Below are 27,620 nucleotides of genomic sequence, written 5' to 3'. Positions count from 1 at the left end.
ATGATTTGGCAACTTAGTCAAATCTGAGGTTCCTTCTATGCACATATCCTGTATTGACACAAGAGGGGGCTATATAACATCTTTGAATATCACTATACTGTACTTGAGCTTAAAAATTGGGGGGCATCTATTTTTTTCAGCACAAGTATTGGAAGTAGGGTATATTCATATTAGTATTGTCATGTTTCAGTATGTGGAATCTCTGGATTATGCTATATTAAAATAAACACTAATAACATTACAGTTTATGACATTTTAAACAAGTCATAATTGCATTAGACCCAACTGTAATTCCATAAACAAAATATTTTACAATGATTGATGAAAAAAATCCTGGTGTTTTTGGAAACTGTAATAACCACGCAACATATTTCATAGAGAAGTCAAATCTGTTTGTCACATTCAAGGCAGTCACACGAATCCCCGCCGCCTGGGTCAAAGGCTAAATCGGCAACAATGCAGACAAAGTAAACATTTTAGTGTTTAGTGATTGAGTTGGACTGCAGCCATCCTGCTCTGGCTTGTGTATGCAATACATTGTACAAAAATTCAAATCGGTGTAGAAAATTTCTCATGCATGCACAGTATTTTGCACTTTCCTTAAATTGTACTTTCAACGGTATACAAATATTGCAGTTTGTACTGTAGAATTAAACTGAATGTTATTTGCATCATTTCTAAATCACCTCATCATTTTTCTATGGGGAAAAGGTCTTCATTCATTCATTTACTTTGAGGGCTCTATTTTCTATTTTGTCACCCACGGACGGACGACTGCATCGGGTCCGTTTCTGCTCTGGCCAGGTTGACCACGCTCCTCTCCTGCGTGCGCTGAATTTAAAGGAAATGAGAGGAGCCGCTTCAATTGGCTGGGAATCAAGTCAGCTGTGTTCACGCCCACAAAGCGCAAACGCCCATTTCTAACTGCGCTGACTTGATTCCCAGTTTCAAACATGCGTTTATATTAAATTTATTTGTATCTTTTTGTACTTATTCGCATGAAGACATGGTCAAAGTTAACATAGCGTGGGCTCCCCCTAAATAATTTATTAGTGATGTAGAATTAATGCAATAGCACTTTGAACATGACAGCAAGGAGGTGTAACCTATAAAAGAAGCGAGCAAATAAGAATTGTGTTGATTGTCTATAATTGATTGCTGATTAATTTGTTCTTGAAGCAGTTAAGACAAAATGTATTGCCCCAGCAGCATTGTTGCTGCAGCTTATTCAGTCACAATTGAAGAAGAATACAAGGTAAACCGACTTATATCCGCAAAAATCTCCTCCAGTCATTTTTATTCTATTCACTACGACAATGTTAGTAAAACAGGAGTCCAGTACATTCAAAGAGAAAATTTCCCATCACATGAAAAAAATCTAAAAAAAACCCAATCAATTCTAATTATTATACTATACTCATTTTCCCTATAGTCAATCATGATAAATGAGTAAAATGGCAAATATTAATTTAATTAGTGTGCAGCTTAACTAACAAAAGTACACATCAACTTACAATATATCACATTCAAATTGTTTTTTGAATTTGAATCAACCAAAAGTGGATCCATTTCCTATTTAAGTATCACATGTCCGCTCACTGCCATTCATCCATGTCATGCATTCATTCATTCATTCATTGTCGAGCATCATCTGCTCACTTCATGAATACTGTATTCATCCTTTTCAGACAATAATGCATTTATACAAAGTGCTGGTCACCTGCTCTGGTTTCGCTGCACATCTTCCAGGTTGTTGTAACATTTAGCAAAGCCTTCCAGCATTTTAGAGAACTCGTTGACGATGTCTGCCCAGTACCTTTGACTCTGATTTTGGGGCACAAGTTGCATCCTGGTGTTTAAAGCCTTGCCTGTTAAACGAAGTGAACTTTAACTGAATACAAATCTGCTGCTTGTAAGTCATTGCAGATCTTGAGTCAGTGGCTGCGGTCAGGCAAGTGAGTCTTTTAAATGACTTTGGTTATTGTGTAGTTAATGTGACCTTCCTGATGATGGACTAGTAATAAATGTTTAACCCGAATGCTCATGTCATCTATTTTTATCTATGGACTCTCTACTGCACAAGTGGCTTCTTACATCCATCCATTGATTTATCCATCTAGCATGATGTTTTATTATATGTCCAATTTTATATATTGAAAAAATAATAGTTACATTGATTTTTCTGTTGTTGATTTCTTTGTTAAATAAATTAACTCATAAGAAAAAGTCTTAATAAATTATGTATTACCACCAAAAAAAAAAAAAACAGAACAAAAGTACAGAAAATTACTACCTGTGAGTACCAGTATTGATTCCCAGGTACCAAAGATCAGAAACGAACCGGTTGAAATGTGAAAAGGGTATCCGTTCCTAGCTGATTGTGGCCTAAGTAGCACCGTCCTTGACGCGACTGCCTATGCCTATGTATGCGCAGGTGACGTAGCCACGTCGCGGCAACGCTAACATGCGTGCGTTTAGCTCAGCGAAGCTTTTTGCGACAGTTAGTTCGGAAAAAATTTAAAATCTGCGATACTCAGTTTTGCCATTCAGTGTGTTTTAATAAGGCGTTAAATGCTTATTTTGACCCGCAAACCGCGATGAAAAAATTGCAAAATTTCAAGGCTTTTTATTTTTGAACAATACATTTCAAATGCTTTACAGGAAAAGGCAAAGCTTTGCATTGTTCTTTTAAATGAAGCTTGAGTACAACAAATAGAAACAGAAATGTTAAGATAAATTAGGGCAATGAAATTCAGGGAAAATTGTCCCATCCAGCCTCAGGATTTCACTATATCTCCCCCGACAGACAGTCTTACATAAATTCACCCTGATACTATAAGCATGCACTCATACGCTGTAAAAACCATCAGGGGAGATGTAACCAAACCAGGCAGATTACATTAAGACTAATTAAGCGAATGAGAAGAAATGAAGTGAAATATTGGAACCTAAATGTAAAGACAGCATAGCAGATTGAAAAAAGCGTACCCATTTCAAAAGCATTGCCGATTTCAAAGTACAGCACGCACCAGTCCGATTGAAAGTAACCAATACTTCTACTCAATTACATTTTGCCCAGTGTCTTTTCATGTGGTCCCACAACACTCAGACGCAAACCCTTGTCAAAGACTCACAGTTTGGTCAATTTCGGAATCCACACTGTCTACGAGAAAGAAAGAAAAGAAAATGGGCCGTTTATACCATTAACTCATTCACCAGACTTTTTAATTAAGACCCATCCTGAAATGACATAAATATGCCATTGCAAAGACAAAATGACATAAATATGTTTTATAGTTAACTTATTCTATCCCAATGACAGTCTTCAGAAGCTCTTCACAGAAGTCCGAATAATGAAGATCTTGACATATAAATATGTCATTGGGATAGAATAAGTTAACTATAAGTACTCGTAATGTTTGTATATTAACTTGGCAGTTTCAAGGTCAGTCAGTTTATGTAAAGGTGCACAATCGTAAAAGCCCAGCCAAAGTTTGGCTATTGTTCACGTACTATATGCTTTATATTTTATACTAGACTTTGCACCCAGAAAATGTATTCACTGTAGTTATAACCTCATAAATATCTTTTGTTTTAGAATTATTAATACAAAAGGAGATTGTGTTCTCTCGGTGATATATTATCACTTTGGATGATTTGAAAATGGCCACCACATCCCAAAATGCAATGCGATTCACAAAGGACAGAGTATTGTAAGCAAAAAGGCTAAGACGTTGCAAAAGGATTTGCGAGTGAACGCATTTATTGTTAACCGCACTGCGATAAATATCATGCAACTATAATCTTGTTCTGGGACTGGTACAGATTAATTGCACTTCCATTAATTGCACGGGAAAACTTTCTTGAATTGAGTCACGGAACACATTACATTTGTGAATTGAGAATCCACTGTAGCTTACTTGTCACCTAAATTATTGTCTGGTACAAATTGGAGTGTAAACGGTCAACTGTAAACGGCCTTGAAAGATACAAGAGAGTACGAAAAAAATACAGCCCACAATTTAGCTATGCTGACTGGATAGAAAATAGTTCTGCATGCACAGCAGTACAGTGTGTTCTCACAATTGCACATATCAGAATCATTAATATGTGGATTATTTATGATACTCATACAGCACTGGATTCTGAAGAAATGTGCTGTCTTAATGACACCGTGCTCTCCCTACTTTGTAGAATTACTAAGCCAAATAAGATGAGGGGAAGCAGGTCTGTGCTGATGGTCTGCTGGCTCTAATGACAGTTTGATACTCAGAAATGATGCCTCTGGAGAGATGGAGTCTCGGAAAAAGACAAGCTACTGACGGTGTGAGTAATGAACCAGTTCCTGTGACTGGCCTCTGAGGACTTAGCAGAGCTACCTGGCACTCATTCCATATACGTATCCCCTTAAATAAGACTGATAGAGAACTACTGTCGAGAAAGCATTGAACCCGGGCCTTCATTGTCTCAGTTGACTGATGTCATCTATTTTATTGTAATTCCCTTTGCCTTGTTTAATCTCTAATGAAGGATCCAAATTAGAATGTCTTGTCAGTAATTCATCATGGTGGAAAACCTGAGAGTGACTTTGTTCACCTTATCTTCTGAATTGATGTCATCATTTTTAAGTGAGACTGCATGTTTACTTGCTCAACTCTGACAAAACATATTTAACAATAAGGCATCCAAGAGGAGGCCAAATATCTGATGCATGAACTGTGCCACTGCTTAAGAGGCAAACCTCCAATTTCAAATGTCTTTCAAAACGATGCCTACTAACAAAAAACGGAAAACCGTTTTTTGATTTAAAAGGTGCGAATGTGAGGGTTCGTTCCACTTTGAAATGTATCGAGATACGTATCGAATCGTCTTTTATTGGAGAGATCTTCAAATTTTACCGTGCTGACAAATTCATTCAAATGTGTGTAAAATAACAAAAAAATCGTAATTTCACTCAGTCCAACCGAACCGAAACGTTCCACTTTCAAATCAAACCGTCCTTCAATCGTTTAACACCTAACATAACGAAATCCGTTAATCGAATCGTCTTTCGTGGAGAGATGCACACCCCAAATGCCTACAGTTACGCTCCTAAGAGACGTGCAGATGTCTGCTGAGTTTTGAAACATTTTCTGCGCTCAAACATTTCTGGTCAACCACAGAATTGTCCAAGTTCTGAATTTTGTATTCTAAAAAGTTCATTGGGCAACACTGTATCATATTAGCATTTGGTATAGTATCCATTGCTTTGAACAAAATCCTCTAAGTAGTGCTGTTTGATAATGCAGTAGCAATAAAACCTCATGTTGAAAGAAGTATGAATATGCCAACATATCTAAGATGATATTCTAAAGACGTTAGTGGTAGGCTATATGATGAGTGAATTAGCATATGCTCTGAAGCAGCATGAATTAAGATGATGAGTGGAGCAGTAGTGGGAAAAGGAAAGCTACAGTATGTCGGGAAGGAGCATACCAACCTGCTCTCACTGCCTTGCTCCTTCTTCTCTCTGACTTTCAGCCACTTCCTCAACAGGAAACGCTTCCGTCGTGGAGAGGCACTAGGCGTCGAGCAGCTCGACCACGACGACGGAGCATCTTCATCACTGGACGGCGTGATCTCAATGGACGGCAGCTGAAGGTATTCCTTGGAGCCCGAGTGCGAACGCGCCTTGAGGTGACCGTCGCTGAGCGGCTCCCTTCCCAGGCCCCTCTCACTGGGGACGTTTCTCATGCGCCGCATCTTGAAGCGCTTACGGCGGAGCGTCGGGGTCGACGAGCTGGACCTTATGGAGCAATCCGACACGGTGTTGCGACCTCCGTCGGAATATACCGGCGCATCGTTTGGAACGCTCACTTGGAGTGAAGGAGGTCTAAGTGTGTCACTCATGGCAACTTATACTATTTCGATCGTGAAACCACTGTCGCTTGACGGGTTAGAGACTCCCAAAGAACCTAAGGAAGCAGGCACGATTTATATCCTTGCCTACTTGGTGGTCCTCACGCTCCTTCCTCAGCTCTCCTAGTGCAATGTTGCGCAAGTCCTTGTCAAACACCAGCCTGTAGACTGAAGTGTCCTGATAGCAACTATCTTAGGTCTGACTAGTCTGTTTCATGATATGCATCTATTTTGCGGCTGACCAACTGAAGGGCAATTTTAATGGTACAAAACTCAACCTCTCAGGCTGGGCGAGGAGAAGGCTGTGTTCGATAACAAAGGGGGCTTTTGTTCCCAGCAGCAGATGAAACATGTATAAGGCATGTCGGGGAGAGTAACCCGACTCCCTGGTGCGTTCTGGGGACCCGCAGGCCAAGTTTCAAACACCGCCTTTGGTTAAGAGCTTGCTGCCAAAGCTGTTACCTTTGCCTTTTCTGCTCACAGAAACGCGGAAGGCACTGTTAATACGTATGTTGCTGTCGTTTCAAGTCAGCGAGGTGGTTTGATGAGGTTATTGCGATGTTGATGCTGGTTGTTGCCGGCCCGGGTTTGAGGTCCAATCTTGTGCTCCGGGGTATCATTGTCTCCACGCAGTTACAGCCTAAGGGTTAGAGGGAGGTGATAGGACTGCGGGGTTCAGGCAAGCCCGAGGGTGATGATGGCCAAGTTAAGCAACCCGTAATGCACACAGCACACAAGACAGCCACGCGCTCACTCTCACACACACTCACAAGTAGACACAATTAATTCAATCGCAGAAAAAGAAGGCGGGACTGTTGTGAATGGAAGTAAAGAGTTACACACTTCCACATATCCTAGACCAACTGTCTAAAGCCCCCCCCCCCCCCGTGCACCAGCCCAAATGTGTCATTCCCTCGCCACTCTCTTGTTTACATATTTTATAAGAATGAGCAGCAATTAACGACAAAATATTACTTCTAAAATTGCTTATTTTTTAACTCAAGATTATATTATAAAAAGGTTCAAAGAATCCACACATGAAAGATACACTGGAGCGTATACAGATAGAAACAAAATATGATGAATTATTAACATAATGATGAATTATATTAGTTATATTAGTTAACCATCCATCCATTATCTATGCCGCTTTTCCTGACAAACAACCAATAAAGGCAAATAAATTACTATTTGTACTCTTGGCTCAGAAAACTCCAGATTTTTAAAAATGTTTGTGTTGTGCAGTTTTGCGTGCTCTTTAGTTTTATTGAGCATCGTTTACTGTCTGAGAAAATGAGAATTTAACAATCATCTGTTTGAACTTATTTTATACGTTATTATTCATTTTTATCTATAGGCGTGAGAGATGAATTCCTTTGGAATGAAACTTTACAACTAGTCAAAATGAGAAACATCACAAAATAACTGGTTTAGCCTGATTATTATTATCATCATCATTATTTTCAATCCAAACTATATGTTGAAGAATTGACATTTCATATATATTAAAAGGGAACATCAAAGTCATGCTACAATTGAATATAAATAAATTTTTGGACAGAAAATTAAAGCCGTAGCCATGACACAGGAAAGGAAAAGGAAGCGATAGCGAGCAAACCATTTTTTTTTTTAATGCACGGTCGCAGACAAAATGCCACTCCCTGTGACCTGGAGGCTGGAGTGCGGAAGCAGGAAAACATCATGAATTAATCATGGCCAGGCAACGTTTCTCATTACAGCCTCACACATTCTGGCAGCTATGGGTCATGCTATGCCATTTCCAGGCTCAACTCAGGTGAGATGTGAAAGAATGTCATGTAGTGTTCAAGCGACTCCACTGAGTTGTGATGAGCTGATTCTTTTACATTTAATTATGAGGCACATTGCATTAAAAGAAAACGACACATGGTTGTATGGCAAGAGACGGCGCACCTGTGCCATCCGAGCACTCTGTAATAACATTAAAAAGCAGAACGCACAGCATGAGGAAGCCGAGCAGTCCATAGCCGTCTTTTGTCGTCGCAGCTTGAGAACTTTATCGCGCATACATTAATGCCGCGAACAGATGGACCTACCGCAGAGGAGCTTTGCTGTTACAGCTGCGACTGAGATGACAGTTATCTCTCCGTAGCGGATACACGCTGTAGAACGGAATAGACACTGATTGCTTTGAACGGATCATTACTGACCATCAAAGTTGAACTTAATTGCTCGGAGCCATTCTATTTTTAGCGGCGTGTTCCTCTCAGAGGTTAGGGAGGTATGCAAACACTGATAAAAGCCTGACCTAAAAACATGTGTTTTGAATACAAACCCTGAAACTGGACAAACATGGCATACGTAATAAATGTTAGAAGCTCATTTTGAGTGATGCTGGGTGAAACTGTTCCACTCCAGTCCTGTAGGTGGCAAACTTTTACAAAAAGTAACTTTTTTTTTAACCTTTTCAAAAAAACTTGAACATGAACTAATAATGTTCACTATTTAACTACATTTTTGTCTTATCAGTGTTCGTGCCAGAACTAAACATGAAAATAAATAAATGTACAGTAGATTTGACTGTTATCATTAACAATCATTTGGTGATCAAAATTTTAATTTGAACATCTGCATTTATGTTGTACCAACCTGGCGTTGCAAATTGATTCTTTTTTTTTTCTACATTTCTCCCATTTTAAGCAGTTTAAATCGATCTTCTCTAGCCTATGTAACACCCACCCTTCTGCACCCCTCTATTCGCACTTTCCGGAGGGGAACACACTACTGAAAGAGTTCCTGTAATAACATACAGCAAAGGCTTGATAACGCTAATGGAGCAATAACATCTAGAAATCTACTCAAGATTTTATGTGTATTCTCCCAGGAACTGTAACATTCACCCATGCATATAATTCCACTTAGATTTGGTTGGAAAGGAGCATTAATAAATTAAGTTTGATAAGCTGGGAAGGGACACAGTGTGCAACTTATGTTTCCTGTAGCCAAACACTTAAAAATATATATTTAAAGGATGAATACGGTGTTCTTCTTGAGGTTGAGAGAACTCAGTGCACTAAGCCAACAACTGCTTGGCTGCAGGGTCATTACTAGAATCATTGCTGGAATGACCGATGCAGGGCTTGATGACCGACACCATGAGAACAAAATTTAGATGTCGGCGGGGCGAAAGCTCCCTGACACCCAGTGAAGATTAGCATCTGGTAAAACTTTTACTCTGACACTATAAGCCAAGGGCTAACAGTTGTAGATACTAATATTTTAAATGTGTCCCTCATTTGAGTAATTCTCCGTTATCAGTTCTCTTTGTTCTGGGAATCAAGTGTGATATTTTAGTGAAGCTAAGCTAATTGAAGGGCACCGCTTTTAAGGAAAATCCCTTTGCGAATCAAGCATAGGTGAGAGAAGCATATCATGATTGACCATACTAAATGATGATGCTATGAAATGACCATGTGAAGCCAAGAGAGCTCTTCCAGATGTCCAGACATTTTAGCACAGTTTTGGTATCAGTGGCTGTTGGAGAATTGCTATTTTCACTACTGGCCTTCTACTTTTATCAGTGCCCACCAATTGGCTAGCGACCTGTTCAGGGTGCACCACACCTCTCGTCCAAAATCGGCTGGGATAGGCTTCAGCACGCCCGCAACCCCTGGTGAAAATAAGAGGTACAGAGTATTCAATGATTTTACTGGTCCCATCCATCAAATCTCTCTCTGGCCATACATGCATCAAACTGGGTATCAAAACAGATGGATACCCATTGAATTGCATGAAGAAAAAAAAAATCTCTCTTGTTGTTTATAATTATGCCCATTCCCCCAGTTAGATTGATATTTAGGGGGAAATGATTCCGTTTTTGTATTTACAACCCTGAGATTATTTCCAAAAAATGTGAGTCACAAATCATTAAGACACATGTTAATATTTAATACAAGTTCAAAGCTTGCTCGCAAATGTTGGCGATGATGTATTATGAAGCACCCAAAGTGACTCCCACTCCAGAGCTGCTCTACGCATTGCTGTTCCCACCATGTAAACATCTGCCTCCTGCAAAATGCCAGCATTAATTTTTCATTTAGAAACTTCTAAGAATAGGTTTTTACCACTATGGAAAAGAAACACACTTCCATGGGTGAAGTACCCAATTTTGCTACATCTAAACTGTGATAATGGGGGAAATAATCAACTTAAGCCTTGATAAGGCAACATTTTTTAACATCTGCGGTAAGACCCGTAATCCATAACAATTAAAAAAAAAAAAAACATTTGTGTGATCTTACTGTGTGTAGTGTCTTTGCGATGACCAAGAAAGCAAAAACATTTCCGTTAATGAAATAAGATAAAAATGAAAACTAACTGAAACGGCATCTTACAGTTATAAAACTCTCTAAAACTATAGTTATAGCCAAATGGTCCTTTTTCTTAATCAATAATATCATACATGAACTTTTGGGGTTCATGTTTTTTTTTTAATGTTATTGCTGTACATCCATTTATCAGCTTGTTTTCTGAAGCTGAGCCGTGATTGGTCGTTATCTGAGCCCTGAGCCACTTCGTTGTCATCTTCAGTCGACAGAAGTGACAAAATGGCCGCCACCTGAACTAGCTAAAAACGGGTGGATTTCTCATATTCCACAAACGCAATATTAATCAAAATGCCGCGTTTAGACTAGTGGGCCAACAAAGAACATATTCGGGAAAAAAACATGTTTGGGTTGAGCACAATTGCAAGTCATTAGTACAATTATGTTAATAATGGAATTTCACAGCTGCTTGAGATGTGAATAAAACCTTAACCTTAAATTGTCATAAGAATGGGATTGTTGACTTTTTCCCGTGTTTACGCGCGGGTTTTACACTGAGACATAGGCTAATTATGTACAGTAGCTACTGTGCGATAAGAGTGCAGTTAGAACAAGCACATACTGTCAGGGAGAGGAATTCCGGGTAGATGGTGTGGTTGTAATGTGCAGCCACTGAGAGTAATTCATAGCACACACTCAGTAACTATGTCTGCCATTCAAAGACATCACATTACTGCCAAATGGGCTGCTTATAAAATCCCATCTCTGTTATTCATTAGCTCACATGGAAGAGGGCCACACACTTTGTAACAGCATCACAATGACAGACCAGAATCTCTCCACCATCACTTTTAAATGCAGATCAATTCATAACTATAGTCATCGTCTGAACTGCTAGTTTAATGTGTGTTTTGTAGCATGCTGCATAATATGCAATTGGACTCATTTGTGTTAGATTGGGGCCTCTTTGACACATAATTAAATAGTGGACTTGAGCTGATTTGTTTATTGCTGTGACTTTTTCACTTGCCAATTGAGGCCTTGCATTTTCACCCTTTTAAAAACTTAAAAATAGGTACGATCAAGTTTGCCACACATGTCGAGACACTGGATTTGATGAAACAAAGTGATATAAAGTGGCAAAGTATATTGATTTGTATTATTGTAATCTGCACTTGAGTTTGTGCCTTCACGGTATTTTCATTCATTTTTTCATTTCAAGTTTATTTGAATAGGGACAGATGCCAGAACATAGTTGAATGAAAAACAAACTCCAATGCACAGCACAGTATAGTGTCAGTATAATATATACTTATGTTTACATCACACCTGTGTGGCATAATTATGCTGTCATGGTGTGCGCTTAAATTGCACATCAAAAATATTTAGCAAGTTTATGTCTTTAATTGTAGTAGATAAATCGTCTGACATATGAATTAATGCTTCATTTACCGTTAGTTCAGTATTCTATAATGCATAACAGATCTGATTGTTTGTTGTAATAAAGATTCATTGTTGAAAGATACATTAGAATAGGACCTTGAAAAAAAAAAACATCGCAACTCATATTGCAATTGCAATTTCGGGGAAAAATAAAATCGATATTAGATTATTTTCCATAATCTTTCAGCCCTAGCGCTGGGCTTGAAAATAACGGCCATGGTCTGCTCTGAGTTTGACCAACCCCTCGCCAAATCTGATCAAACAGTTTCAAACACTAAAGCAATAGCAATGCCGCGAGTGCTCCTGTAAACAAACCCGATTTGCACTTTATTGAATTAGTTTCAGCAAAAGGAATGGTGGCACTCAAAATGGAAATGGCAAGAAAAATGGACAAGTGTGACAAATGGTAGATGTAGAAGAAGCTGCGGGCATTTTGCTCGTCATTATAGTACCAGCAAAAGTCACAATTTCAGCATTAGCCATTTTCTGTAAATTGAAACTCCATTCCACTAGACTGGATGATAAATAATGTGCGGATGTTATTTTCTGCTTCCTACACCCCTTCACTAATTCATGAAGAGAAACTTTGGTATAGGATTTGCCAACAGATTTCAGGTCACGAAGGAACAGTTCAAAGTGGCAGCTCAGTTTCCACAGTAACGACAAGACCCAAGCTCGCATCTATACTTAATCTGCTTTCAATCAAAGTTTGTCCACCGTCTATTAAACTAATTGGATTTGGGTTTATTTTTCTGTATGCAAGTCGTCTGGTAAAACTGTAACACACCTGTAGGTTGATTTGCTTATTAATTAATTTAAGATACTCAACATGTTATGTATGTGTATATGTTATTTATATCTATATAGCAGTGGTTCTCTATTTTCTTTCATGCGCCCTAGGAAGATAAAAAACATTTCGCGTCCGTACTGTGTGTGCGCATGCACAAACACTATACCTTAGAGCACGGGTGTCAAATTCAAGGCCCGGGGGGCCAGATCTGGCCCGCCACATTTTATGTGGCCGCATACGTGCGCACACACATTACATTAACATGTTTCTATTAGAGAGTGCCAAAGCCTCATTGAATTAATTAAAAAGAGTATTGATTATGTGAATTTATGTCATTCTATTATACATATGTCACGTATGCAAATTGTTCAACTCATGATGTTAATGGTTAATCCAAGACAAGTGAGGATGGGAAAAATAATTTATCACTACATGTTGCTGTTCGTCAGAACAATCCGTCGTAGTGTTTAACATTGATGCATGCGCCTTTATCAGCAGTTCCAAACCAAAGATTTAAACTGCATGGATTCATATGTGGCGGCACGGTGGTCGACTGGTTAGCACGTCCGCCTCACAGTTCAGAGGTCGTGGGTTCGATCCCGGCTCCGGCCTCCCTGTGTGGAGTTTGCATGTTCTCCCCGTGCCTGCGTGGGTTTTCTCCGGGCACTCCGGTTTCCTCCCGCATTCCAAAAACATGCATGGTAAGTTGATTGGATACTCTAAATTGCCCCTAGGTGTGATTGTGAGTGCGGATGTTTGTCTCTGTGTGCCCTGCGATTGGCTGGCAACCAATTCAGGGTGTCCCCCGCCTACTGCCCAAAGACAGCTGGGATAGGCTCCAGCACGCCCCGCGACCCTTGTGAGGAGAAGCGGTACAGATAATGGATGGATGGATGGATGGATGGATTCATATGTCGGTCTGAGGTTTTAGAAGTGGATCCCTAAAGCGAGCGATCTGCTCTTTGTTTGATGAATCTATCAGCCAGTGAACAAATCATTTTCTGGCTTCTGGGGGGGATTTCAATTTATGCTGAAAAGGTTGCTGAATACGTTAAACTTTTATTCCTTTGTCTCCAGAGTCGACATACACACAGAGGCAACCTGCTGTCTGCACAACGCTAAAAATGTCCTTTAATAAGCCATCGGGGTGGAAGTCGCCCGTGTAAAACTTCACAATATAACAGCGAGGGTCTTCTCAATTTTGACCTTATTGCTAACTTTGGGAAAAATGACCTTATATATTGTACAGACGGAGCGAGCATGGATCAAAGCAAAATGAAGCAAAGATTTACATCATTCCCATTCATTATAAGAATTCAATAACCTCATTTGACATGGGAAGACGAGATGTCAGACAACAAAGAATCCCAAACTAATTAAAGGCTCTATCTCTGATGCTTTCACTGGCATCAGAGATATAAATTTTTACACTCAATGTGCAGCGTCAGTGTCCGTACTAATGATGAGTCTATCAAGTGGCTGACCTTCACAACTAACACTCCTTGTTAAAATGCAATGCTAAGTAAGTAAAAGGGAACGAGCCTGACTTGCCTTCATTTCATCAATTACAATAATTACAAAACAGGATATGCTCTCTGCATGTGCACCAAATTAAGTCTTTGGTTGATGGGAGCTTTCACCCAATAGCAATGCTATTAAATGATCACAAAACCATTACAATTGCAAATAAGACTTAGCCAGCTTGGGTGCCAAGAGGTGTTCCCATCAGGCTCCTTCACAATTAGGAAAAGCAAATCAGCGTCCGTGTGCAAACAGCTACATGTACTTAAATAATATGCTGAGCCTTTCCATATGTACGCCAAGAAAAAGAGATTCAATATCTCTCTGAGGATCTCAGCTTTGTCTGCTCATTAGTCACAGGTGGAGAAAGGATTTTTTTTTTTCTACCTCAGTGTGATCCGTGTAGTTTTTCTGAATTATATTTTCTGTTATTATAGACTCATTAGCTACATTGAACAGAGTCCCTGACTAAAGTATGCTATCGATTAATGGTTGATAAACAAACAAGAAGTCAATGAGGTGAGAGACAGAAACCATTCATCATGTGAGTTATAGAACCTTTCTCAGTCACTTGTTGTCGCACGAGGCCCATTCGCCGATGAGCTTCTTCGGGGCGCAATGCACATAAATCCATGGCAGTGCAACCTATGGAAAGCCGTTTCTTACGTGTGTGGGATGTGCAAGGGATGTCGCTCCATCGCCAGAAATGCTGTCTCCCATGCTTAGCCATTAGCACCTGTCACATATTGCCAGCAATGGTGGGAGTCAGTCGCCAAACAAACAACAGGGAGACGGGGGTTGCACTGCAGTGATGGCTGTATTTATGGCACTTGTTCCCTAATGCTCTTTTTTTTTTCTACTAGTGTATATCATCTATAGCCGCTCCTACATAGCTGTGTAATGCTACACACACAGACACTCAAATTTCAGGCATACCGCATGCACACTTCAACCACAAATGAATGATGAATATTCAGTACGAGGGCAGACTTGGGACGGTTTCATTGGTCGTGAAAAAGTTGTGAAAAGACTGGGTAAATCGATTGATGGCTTGAAGCTTGTCAATAAAAAATCAATTATGAACATTTTTTTGACCAGTGCTATTAATAGTAGATCTGTGCCGGACTTTAATAGGTAGCAACCACTTGATTTTATTTTCAAATAGTCCCACATTTTTGTGTCTGAAATGCAAATGAAACACGGAATACGTGTCTTTTGTAATAAGAGAGTTAGATTGCACAGCTGAGTGTAATGAGTGATCATTGTGCACATTTAACCTGTCCAGTTAACAAAACACTTTGCAATTATGGCCTGCAGCATGCATGAACATCTGCCGCAGTGCACGGCCCCTTGAAGCAGCAGCAGTGGCCGCATTAATGTTGTCTTATGGCTGTCTTTGGCACACATTCAAAAAGCAACGAGCTGGACGTAACTATCGAAATTACTACTGGACATTATGCACGTGTAATGGCAGCTAATATATATTTTTTCCCAATTCAGGAGTAAAAATAATCAAAACTACTTTCATTCAAACCTCATGATAACAGATACAAATTATGCATTGTGCTTGATAGTTGCTTACACATTTACCAGAAGCAAAATAAACTCCATTGGTTGAGATGAGGGAGTACTACTGTCATTTGTGATTAACTAAATGACATAGCTGAACTACGACATAAACGTCACCTCTTGGCTTTAACTAGGCAACCAGGCATAAACGAGTCACTGGATAATTACGGCAGTGATTAGTTTGTTTAGTTAGAAATAGTTAAAGATTTAGCGTAATCCTGCTTCCTAACAAACAAACAAAAAAACAAAGGCGTACACCCTGGAGTGATTGCCGGCCGACTGTATGGCACACAGACAAACATCCATTCAAACTCGCATTCACCCATTCATTTAGAGGCAGGTGTGCTCACCACTCGCACACCGCTAAAACTCCAACGTTGAAAAAAACATTTCGGCAGTAGACCTATGTATAATGGCTGTAAAAGTGAATATGGAAACGTTCACTGTCGAAAGACTAGTCCCCTTAGAAAATGACTCAGAAGTGACACTAATTAGGCAAAAAGACTGAACATTTGGAAAGGCGCTCTCGCAAAAGGTCATGTGGTCCGATGAGTCCAGAGTTACACTTCACCAGAGTGACGGCCACATCAGGGTAAGAAGAGAAGTTGATTTTGCATGTCAACAAATTAAAGGAGTTTGAAAATTAATCAGAAAAAGACCCATGCATGTTGATAAACAACATAGGCCTAACTTCTTAATATTTTGGGTCAAATTGACTATATATTTTAGATTCGAATTCATGGCAATTCAACAAGGGCTGTTGAGTCCTAAAGCAATTTTTTTGCAAAATAAAGTCTCTATGTCTGGACACAAAATGGGGTCAATGTGGCTTCTATTAACACCTCCAAATACCAGTCAAGTATGCCAAGTGCGCTAAGCTTCTGTAGCCTTTCATTTTTATGAGGGAGTGGGCATGCAGGCGATTAGTGCAGGAATGTTAATAAAGGTTGTTTATTAACAGAGGTATTTCGAAAGGGATCTACTTTTAACATCGGCAAAATGAGTGTTGGGAGCTATTAAACAATGGAAACCAATGTGAGACACAAGACACTGTTGCTTGAGATTAGTTATTGGCACATAGTCACATTTTGGACTTTTTTGGGCATGCAAGTAAAAAGACACGTCCACATGAACGGATCTAAAAGATGATAATAATAATTGTCTCTTTCACACCACAATCTTGGAAAATTGCCTAAAATATGAGCTCCAGGATTAGCCTGCTTTTATAAAGCAACTAGTGAAGGAACGATTTGGTCGTAATGGTCGGCTTTCACACAGTTAACGACATCCTGTCCATCCATTTTCTATACCGCTTTTCCTCATTAGCATTAGCTCTAGAGTGAATTAGAGCCTATCCCAGCTGACATTGGGTGAGCAGGGGTCACTAAGTCCGGTCCTCAAAGGGCACCTATCCTGCATGTTTTCCATCTCCCCCCCGCTGCAACACACCTGATTGAAATGATCATCTCATCAGCAAGCTTTTCAGAAGCCTCATAACGATACAGATCATTTTAAACAGGTGTGTTGCAGCAGGGAGGGATGGAAAACGTTCAAGATAGGTGCCCTTGAGGACCGGACTTGGTGACCCCCTGACCCTAGAGCAGTGGTTTCCAATCACGGTACCGGGCCACGGCCCATTACCCCCCTCCCCACCCCCAATGCTGGCATAGATAGATGAACAAAGATATATTGGTAATTAATGTGTATACATTTTCTGAAATGATATCAGTTTCCCTTTTCTTTGGTGCCACTCTATTTCGCCCATTGTTTACCTGTTTAGCGAAAGTTCAACGTGTCGGCATGCGACCTAAATTTTGACGTAAAAATGAAACGATTTTCGGACTTGTAATCATTTACCATGTCAATCATTTGTCATTGGGTGATCGAGGATGCGGAGGCGGAACTTCCGCCGACATATGCGACGGATGTCCGCCTTCTGCCGTGGAGGTATACGGCTACTTTTCAGTTTACAACCATGCGTTGATGATGGTTACGCAGCGCGAGAAGAAGCACAACATGGATTCATCCGTTCGTCCATGCCAAGACCATTCGCACTCAGAAAGTAGTACTCAAATCGAGACACATTTTGTGCATAACTCAAATTGTTCAGGGACATTCGTAACTCGAGGGTCCGCTGTATGTGTACTGGCTCAGTAAAGGTTTGCGAACACTAAGTATATGTTCCACTGTACAGTAGATCTAATAAAATTTTGTGCAAACTAAAGGTGGGAAACAGCTTTGGAAACAACACTCACGCTCCGATTATAACGCTGACTTGTTAATCAGGTCAAATCAATGTTCTGATTGAAGCTTTGTTATGAGGATCATGGTGAGTAACATGCGTGCGTGTGCAGGTCTGAGTAACACACTATTGTTTTGGGAGCAAACTTCCCTAGATTGAAAAACTGTCCGATTTGTATTTTCTTAAGGAAATCAAACAATATGCGTCCTACGGCGTCAGATGTTTGGGAGAAGCCAGAACATTGTGTGGTGACTTTTATCATAAGAAAGGATGGCCTGTATCCAAGTCACCTGATGCTAATCCTCAGTTACAAACAGAGCACAAAGTGGGAAAAGAAGTCCCGATTCTGTGAGTCGTTCTGCTCTCTGCGTTTCAACTCACACGGTGACATCAGGAAGGTTATTCAACATTTATGACTTTGTTAATGTGTTCCTGTTTCGAGGCAAAATCAAACGTGTCGATGCATCTTCATATTAGAGACAGTCGTAAATCCTTCTAGCAAGCCACCGCTGTTGTTTAGCGTACTGCAGAGAAAAACAACAGTGACTTTATTTATGGCTGTTGGCAAGTGAGAAACACTGAAGCGGCACCCTGAATCTTTACCTCAGAATACCTGACTGCTTATGAAGATGAAGCACCTTTATCTCAAGCTTCCCGACAAGTCAAATAAGTCCACTCAGTCGGTGCTGATGAGGTGGCGATCGGGTCAAAGTACTCCTGAGCTATCACATCCCTCCCGGCACTGACCAAACATTTCACCAAAGTGTCACATTTCACTTATTGGCTCATTCACTCAAGCACATTCGAAGCAAACCATGCAAGCAGGACAAATGTATGCGGCATGCGGCTTTCTATTGCTATCAAAAAGCCGCGCGAACAGGAGGTGGCATACGTTACCTTGGTGTGGAGTGGAGGCAAAGATCATCCTGCCATCTGTCAAGCAGATTCACAAAAGGAAGTAAGGCTAGCTCTTCTTCCCTTGTCCCGTTACATGAGAGGAGAGAAGTGTACTTCCAAGAGCGAGGGGGCGGCTGGGGGTGTCCCCCTTCAGACTGGAGCCGAATGCAGAAGGATGCTCTCCTCGAGGAGTCGCAGCCTCCTCCTGCGCTCGTTGCTGCTCATGCACAATGCGTCCCTCTCACCATAGTCTCCAGCCTCCTTTCTCAGCTCCCTCTCTCCCTCTACTTCCTCATCCTGCTCTAGTCCAACTCACTCATTCACTCACTCACTCATTGAGGCAACCACGGAGCAGAGCACGGTACACACAATCATATGCAAATGGCGAAAAGGCGGACAAAAACACTCCTGTTAGCTCAGTTATCTAAAATCCTCTTGTACACTGGAACACGTGTTTGGTGATGGTAAAAAAAAAAATTGCAGATAAGTTTCCCATTTCCTGTGCAACTAAACCAGATTCTGAATATGGATGACCAAAAAAAAAAAAAAAAAAAAAAAAAAAAAGACTTATTGCGTGGAAGCACTGTCACAGAATGGACGATGGTTTAATTCTTTGAACGAAGCAGATGTTATGACTCATCTTTCATAAAGAAGAATTCCCAGAGCCGGGTTCCCTGCGACGGCACAAACATTTAATACAGTATACGTTATGTGAAGAGGCGCATGGATTGGATGCTCTGTAGGGATTTGCTATTTTGAGCTCCTCAGTTGTGATGCACAACCATAGAAAGAGGATGCTCTGTTAGGAGAATCTCGTCTAAAAGTACATCACTCCCACCCTCCCTTTCACTTGCCTCCACGTCTCCACTGGTACCGCTTTTCTCTCCGTGCAGAAAATGTCCACTCTTTAAGGGGATAACAGCGGGAGGGAGGCAAGGGGCGAGCGATGGAGTTGTCTTGGATAAAAATAGTCATGCAGTGACCCAAGCCATTACAAGAGAGCAGGCTGGGGTCCACTTGGCAGCATAATAACAGGTTGACAGAGAGCACATTTCCATTTTCTTTCTTTCTTCTTTTTTTTTTCTTTTTTTTTTTTTTTTTTTACACACCTTGATGAAGTTCAACACTTAAGTGTTCAATTAACAGAGGTGGGTTTGCTTGTATGTCATTCACCGCGGCCACCTTGTCTGTCATTGTTAGTCCGTTCGTCGTTATTTTAAACGCGATTCCGCCATCGCTAAATTACACTTCGTCACCACTATTTTAGGACCATGAGATTTCTTCTTCTTCTGTACTGTGTTGACGACAGCCAATCGGCGTTGAGAACGTACAACTTACTAAGTCACATGAATCGACCGCAGCAGTTAACTTCGCCACATCAGCTTGCACAGTAGCAAGATGGTTTCTGTGCTCGTTAGCGTACTGCTCCAAATCACGAATAGTTCCACTCCGTAGTGCGATTGATTCTTCCGGTTTCAGAGTGGTCGAGACTCGAAACTGCCTTCTTGACCTGCTCAGGTATCATACACTCGAATTTGGTGACAATCTCCGTTCATTGCTCAGCCATCAATATTTTTGATGAAGCACAGCATCTCGTCATTGGCCTCCGGCTTCTCAACACAACATATTAAATTTAATACAAAAATAACTAAATAAGAAAGCTAATTAAAGGTGAGTGTTCTTAAAGACTGTTTTATTGTTTTAAAACATTGCTCATACAAAACAGAGTTTTTAAAAGACATTGGAACTAGTTAACACAAATATAATTAATCTGCAGTTAATGAGTTCATCTAGTCTTCTTATATGTTCAATAATTCGTTATTGAATGAGTTCATCAAGTCTTCTTATATGTTCAATAATTCGTTACTGAACATATGAGACAAGATTAACTCATTAACTACATATGCGAAGGTAGCACCACCTGACGAAGAGAACTTAAAAACTCCTCCTGAAGAATATGGCAGTTGATGTCGAAACTAGTCGAGGTAAAAAACAAACAAAAAAACCCTGCATCGTCTTAAGAAAAGGGGAAAAACTAATTATGGAATAATCTGAACGTGGCATTCAGTTATGAAATCCAAACAAATCAGAACACATCACAAATTAGAATATGTTTGAATTGAGTGATTCTGCTGTAAATCAAACGTATTCGTCCACATAATTAACAAATAATCCGTTTAATATCCTGCTGCTTTGCTTGTGCGAGGGAAGGTCAACGTTTTGTAATGCTTGCCGTTTCGCATACTTCATTATAACGTACTCTGTGTAATTAACCTTTAAAGTGGTGATGATAATGTTCCTCACTTTCACGCCTAAGCAAACATAAGGTCAGAGCGGCAATAATTTTATTATTTTTCAAGATTTACATTTTGGAATATGATAATTACGATAATTGATAAGAGCAAAAATCGCAACAAGTGTTTTTACATATTTCACATTACGAGGACATGGTGTACACTACAATATATGACATTAATTAAAGAAATAAACCCAGGTTCATAAACCCAGATCTTGCTGACTTTGCAGTAGCTGTGCATATATTTTGCATGGATGGGTTTAAAAATGTGTCAGCAAATGCTCTGCTACTGCAACCCACCGTCTCTCAAGCTATTTTTCTTTTTCTTTTGAAATTTCCGCTCCTTTTTCTCAGATGACCTATGGGTTGTGCCTCTCTCTATTGCATCTGAAGAGATATGCCATGCATAAAATATTAAGTCCAGCACATAATTCAGATCTTGTTCAGCTTCAGGAAGTGAGTGATGAAAATATGATAGGCTTTACAATGCCCAACATTACTCATTGTCTGCTTTTATGTCAACTGAAGTTGATCCAAATAAATACCAGATAAACCCACTTCATTCCAGAGCTGGGCATTTTACTACAAATTGAGTGTCTGTTATTTACCATCTGTCAGCAGCATGGGTACCCTTCCTTCTTAAGTCATTCAACTTTTTTTCCGGGGGGGGGGAAATAATACCAACTACAGGCCGGTCCGCCTCTAATTTTAAATGGGCGTCCGTCGGCGATTCCGACTTAACTTTCACTAGACCCCCGCTAGTCTCAACACAGCATTTTGATTACATTACGTTCGTGGAATGTGAGTTAAGAAGCAAAATCCACCCGTTTTTATCCATCTCAGGGGGCGGCCATTTTGTCACTTGCTGTCGACTGAAAAATGACTTCAGGGCTTCGGTAACAAGCGATCACGTTTCATCTGTTTTCTGAAGCTGAACCGTGATTGGTTGCTAGGACAAAATGGCCACCCCCTGAGATGGATAAATCAGCATATCAAGTTTAGACTAGTGGGGCTGAATAGAACATATTATTTTTGTAAAGATTTCTCGGGGGGTTCAATTCCCCTTCAACCCCTACGTGGTGAAAAATGTATGACACGTATGACAACATTGCTTGCTTGTATCCTTTTTGTGTGTATTTTCTGTTTGCAATCTGACAGGATTGTCGAAATGGTGAGGTTAGTGACCCATTTGGCATTCGTAAATTGAGCATATGCTGACGTTTGCACTAAAAGTGTGTGCATAGGTGATTTTTAAAAGGTTAAAACATATCAAATGCTGCGTGCTTGAATCCACGTGAATGCACCTCGACAGGAAAACCGCGTCATGACTTACTTTTCTAGCCACGAAACCTCAGAGGCATACAGTAACAACTTGGATGGATGGATGAACTGTGAAACACGCACTTAGACCGAAGACCGCGTACTTCCTGTTTGTCAATGTTGCTTTGTTCTCTGATGGTCAGAAGTGGTGGGTACAAGCCTCAAATCTCTGTAATTACAAACGTCGGCATTATGTAGCAGGATGTCATACAACCAAGCTGCTTTATGGTCTTGGTTCTTGACAGGAAGACCTCTGTCTATATTAAAGAAAAGCTCCAGTCATCCATTCATCTGTACCAATTACCCTCAACCTTCATAAATATTTGCTACTATAAGAAGTAGGCACAGCAACGTAAGAATTATTTTATTATTTATTTAAGAATTATTAGGCACAATAATTTTTGCCCCAAATTTTGGCAGACGACGCATTCTGTTTGTACTTTAAAATGCTCTTCCATAACCTGTAAACATTGATTCAACCAAATCAAAAATATTCCATGTGCACAATCGTCTTTTATTTGCTCACTTTGGGGATACAATTACATCATCGCTTGATTGAGATGACAAAGCTCCACGGAGGTGCTGAACCCTTTTATAAGACTGACATTTATTTGTGGGTAGAACTTACTCTCTCTGTGAGTGCTTTAACTACACGCTTACATGCAAACATGTCCAAGGAAGGGGAGATTTGGACCATAGCGGTGAGATAGGAGAGAAAATCGGAGTGTGTGTGTCTGATGGCAATGTTAGCATGTTTACAGTCCAGTCCAGAAGCATTTGGACAGTTGAATATTAAATAAAACAATCAAAATGCTTGGGGATGCAATTGTAGTCATGTTTTGTTTTTTTTATACTTAAAAACATGCATTTTCGAAGAATGACAACGACTTTGTGCAGAGTAACTCAATTTTCGGATGATCAAAACTAATAGATACCCTATGTATCTATGCTCCCGATGGTTTGAGTGGCAAATATTTTTGTCCAAATACTGTACTATTGCGGCCCTGCAAATATATGCACACTGCTGTACTTAGCATAACATGGCTGTAACCACTAAATGGTCAATTCCATATTATTCTTAAATCACACTTCAATCACTTATTGTTTTATTTCAAATTCTTTGTGGCGGCATGTAAAAACAAAAATTATTATGTTGTGAAACAAACTGTGGGCTATGGCATTTGGGTTTTGCTCTACCAGGATGAGAGCAATTTAACAGTGTCATTAAACTTAAATACCGCGCTACATCGATTAAATAAATGGACTAGAACAACAGTATGCACACACTATGTTTATTTGTCAAATAGACAGAATAGCCTAGAGGTACTATAAGCCACCCAAGCTAGAATTTTTAATTACAATTTGTGCCTTTCTTTTTTTTTTTTTTCCAATAACATTTGTCATATTTACAGGGAGGAAATACCTTTTCTGAAAATGTGCAGACAATACACAATTCTTTATTCATAAAGTGTGTGTGCGTGTGTGTTCTGTTATTGTGAGGAGTGAACTATGCTTTGGTTGATCTAACAAAGTTTAAGATGAAATTTGAAAGGGTGTATGACATGTCCAATCAATTTTTTTGAAATACGAAATGAGTTCAAGGTTCAAGTTTCAAGGCGACTTGAATAAAGCAAGCTTTGAAGGAGCGGAAGAAGAAGAGTAATGCTGTTGTGCCACCATGTGGACAAAACCCGCAACAGGGTTTTATATCGCAGCGTCTAACCAGTGTTCTTTATCAAATGTTTATCAGTATTCACGGTTTCACGTATATTAATCCTTAATCCAAGATTTATTGTATACCTTTAATCACAGCATATAATGCTTTCACGCTATGGTGCATCCGGAAAGTATTGACGGTGTTTCACTTTTTCATTCTCATGGTCTGAGAGTCTTTCAGGTGCCTTTTGGCAAACTCCTGGCGGGCTGCCATGTACCTTTTTTGTTGTTGTTGAGGAAATGGCTTCTTTTTGACTGCTCTACCATACAGGCCTGATGAGCGATTGTCCTTCTGGATTTTTTACCTCTTGCCACAGAGGAACGCCGGCGCTCTGACGGAGTGACCATCAAGGGCTCTTGGTCACCCACCTGACTATGGCCTCTCCCCCGATTGCTCAGTTAAGACGGCGGACAGCTATGGTAAGAGTCCTGGTAGTTCAGAACATCTTTCATTTACGTACGATGGAGGTCACTGTGCTCATTGGAACCTCCAAAGCAGCAGGAAGTTTTCTGTACCCTCCCCCAGATTTGTGCCTTGAGACAATCATGTCATGATTGTCTACAGACAATTTGACGTCATGCTTGGTTTGTGCTCTGACATGCACTTAAGGGACAATATATAGACAGGTGTGTGCCTTTCCAAATCATGTCCAATCAACTGATTTTAATCACAGCTGGACTCCAGTTAAGCTGTAGGAACCAGCTGGAAGCATGATGCACAACATGTTATGACAACAGTAATGATAGAAAAAAAAAAACATTCAACAAATGATGGTAGAGCGTGATTCGAACACATGGCTGATAATAACACTGAATACAATTGGAATGAAAAAAAAAAAAAAAGTACTGTACTAACTCCGGTATACTGGAATTAATATGACGAGATTTTACCGGTCTATAATAATTCATGCTTGCCTTGCCATGCTGCACACAAGCAGATTTTTAAAGCACAGCATTGCATGTACTCAATATGCTCACTAATTGGACTGGAGTCTACTTTTCATTGGTAGATAATTAATGTGACACTTGAGTGTGAGCTAAGGAAATATCTCGGGCGGGGCTTTGCTGAGCCATGACCCGAGAGACTGCAGTTTATCTTGAGCCTGCATAGGAAGGAGATAGGAAAGGAGAAGGAGACTAACTCAATGTCCTTGCATTTGCTCATTAACCAAGGACCTTAGCAGGGACAGCCTCTAAGGAGATGCTCTTGGTTGGGGGGCGGGAGGGGAGTGGGGGGGGGGCTTAGTTGTGCAGTGAGGATGGAGATGCCCATAGACTATTTCTTCAGACTATGAACTTTGGCACATTTTGATTTTTGTGCCGGTTCAAGCCTCCTTTAGTGTGTTTAAGGAATTTGGCAGACAGTGCTGCGCCATGCTGGGCGATCTGGTGAATTGAGGGCATATTCCAAAATATATTGCAGAATATCACAGATTTCCGACGGAGCTTTAGCACCCCCTAGCCCCGGTGTAGTGCCATCCGTTAATGTGCCCTAATGAGTTGATGGGTGCGTTGTCCACGTACATAAAAGCCACACGGTCACATTTTTTCCACTAAAAGAACCAGTGCAAATCTATATTCATTTATTTTATTTGAAAGATAATCCATTCCTATGAACTTTTCCGCACCACCTGGAGATTGAAATAGACCATCAAATTTTGAATTTCATAATAAATCGTTCCATTCACATACTGCATTTCTGAAATATGGGGTACACCCTGGACCGGTCACAGGGCACTCATATTTATGCCTGGTGGGCAGTTTACTAAAATTTGCCAGTCCTTTTATTCCCATCAGTCTGCAGCCTGGGTACCCTTCCGCTGTCCGTCTATCCGCCTTTTTGTCAAGCCGGATCCAATCGTAATCGCCTATATCGGTTGGTCCGTCTATCATTTTTAAAAAAAGAATACGTCCTTCATATGTGGCCGGACGTGGGGTCTGGAGTCGTCTCTGCAAGTTCCATAGCAGCAGTGTTTACTCGGCACGTTTCTTTCTGAGATATTTGGGCAGAAAAGAAGCAGCACTAACAGGAGTCATATATGCGCGCATGTTGACCATTTAACGATCAATGTGACGTCACGTGGCTAAAAATAGCAGTCCCGCGGCACGCTACTAGGACCCATTACCTAACCAAAAATATGCATGATATAAAATACACAAATCAAGCAGCAAACTTGCAAACCAAACAATAATCATCAGTGTCAGGTTATAGACGCTAACAGACAGTCAAAAATCCACTTCCGCTTATGCTTAATCCGACTTTTTTGGGGTTTAATTTCCCGTTTATTGCCTGCAAAATGGGCATCCATCATAGGCGGATAGACGGATCGGTCCGTCGGCTAGGTTGAATGCCCTCTGCTTATAAACATGTGGAAAATCAATCCACCTAACATGCATGGTTTTGGAGTGTGGGAGGAAACCAGAGTACAAAGTACTAGTTTACCATGATACCTTATTTACAGTCAAGTGAAAATAATAATGCGCGCGCACACACACACACACACACACACATTTCGGCCTATGACATATGGCATAACATAACGCTGAATAAATTGTGGTGTGCGATCCAATAAAGGGCTCAGTTTTATAATCTCTCTGGTTGCATTTTGTTAACTGGTCTGCCTGTTAAACACCAACAGAACGCAATAAATTCAAGCAGGATTATGGCTTTTGTTGTTTGGATTATATGAATCTAATTACCTTGCAGAGGGCTTAACTGCCTCTGTGGCTTATCAGCTTGATTTCCGACGCTGTCACTGAATGCCGGGCCAATTTGCTAGTTTCTTGAGAAAACAGCAGATTAAATGAAGATCTAATACCAAATGAAAATGAATTTGCTCCATAATAAAATCAAAACAGAAGATCACAAACTGCAGTAAGTACGTGGGTCCATTTGCGGGGACGTAACAGTAATAAATCTTATACCTGATGTGCGGGAGGCGGGAGCGCAGTCAATTGGCTGTTTTTTTTTCATTTATTTATTTATTTTTACAAATGCTGGTCTGAAATGCAATACGAATGAATACAAGATATATTAAACCTTTCCTCACACTGTACAGTGCTGGCAAATCTTTCCACATTTAAATGTATCCCTAAAAATCTGTTGCTAATCAATGGTAATTACATTCTGCTCCAATATCAAAAGTTGAATAAAAATAATAGCAACAAGGATATTATGTCCCTCTATTATATACCGGTATGTGACGTAACCTATTTACCTCATGTACATTACTGTAATTATTGCATTCCACAAATATGACTTCAAAATTCATAATGGGGGTTGGATGATTTTGAGGGCAACTGTATATACAGTATGTTATTACAATACAATCAATCTAAATATAAATGACTGCTGCATGTTAGAGGCCTTCTGCCAGTAAACAAGCTCCCACAAATAAACAGATCATGTCGCATTTATTGTTGTTTTGTTTTATCTTTGAAACAAGCGAGCAGAGCAAAAAATTAAAACACTGCATTTGTCATCGGATTTTGTAGTAAGCACTTCCCTATTCCCACAACTAACCTTTTTAACAAGTTTGTCAAACAACTCAGGATGCCGGAAGACTGGAAATGCATCATCAGACTTTCTTTCCCGGCATGTTGGTGATCTGAGCTTTTGCAGGA

The 27,620-nt window shown here is 40.2% G+C and overlaps 1 protein-coding gene across 2 annotated transcripts in view; it reads right to left on the bottom strand.

Moving 5' to 3' along the window:
• The window catches only part of gramd1bb (GRAM domain containing 1Bb), an 89,621-nt gene that overhangs the window by 56,521 nt on the left and 5,480 nt on the right, over positions 1–27,620 (bottom strand). Inside the window, exons 1-2 of one of the 2 annotated variants that reach the window (XM_086035305.1) lie at positions 18,665–19,098; positions 5,480–6,538 (exon numbers count right to left, since the gene is read on the bottom strand). In XM_086035305.1, the coding sequence (XP_085891431.1) occupies positions 5,480–5,889 (410 nt within the window). In that variant the 5' untranslated portion in view covers positions 5,890–6,538; positions 18,665–19,098. Of the gene's footprint in view, positions 1–5,479; positions 6,539–18,664; positions 19,099–27,620 lie in introns of those variants that run through there. The other variant, XM_086035306.1, reaches the window with a different exon arrangement.

The sequence above is a fragment of the Filicampus tigris genome, chromosome 7, assembly GCF_054856515.1.
Source record: "Filicampus tigris isolate MCC_2025a chromosome 7, RoL_Ftig_1.0, whole genome shotgun sequence".
In the NCBI taxonomy this organism is placed as follows: Eukaryota; Metazoa; Chordata; class Actinopteri; order Syngnathiformes; family Syngnathidae; genus Filicampus; species Filicampus tigris.
Note: the sequence above shows the minus strand (reverse complement) of the source record. Positions and strands in the feature narration are given on the sequence as shown.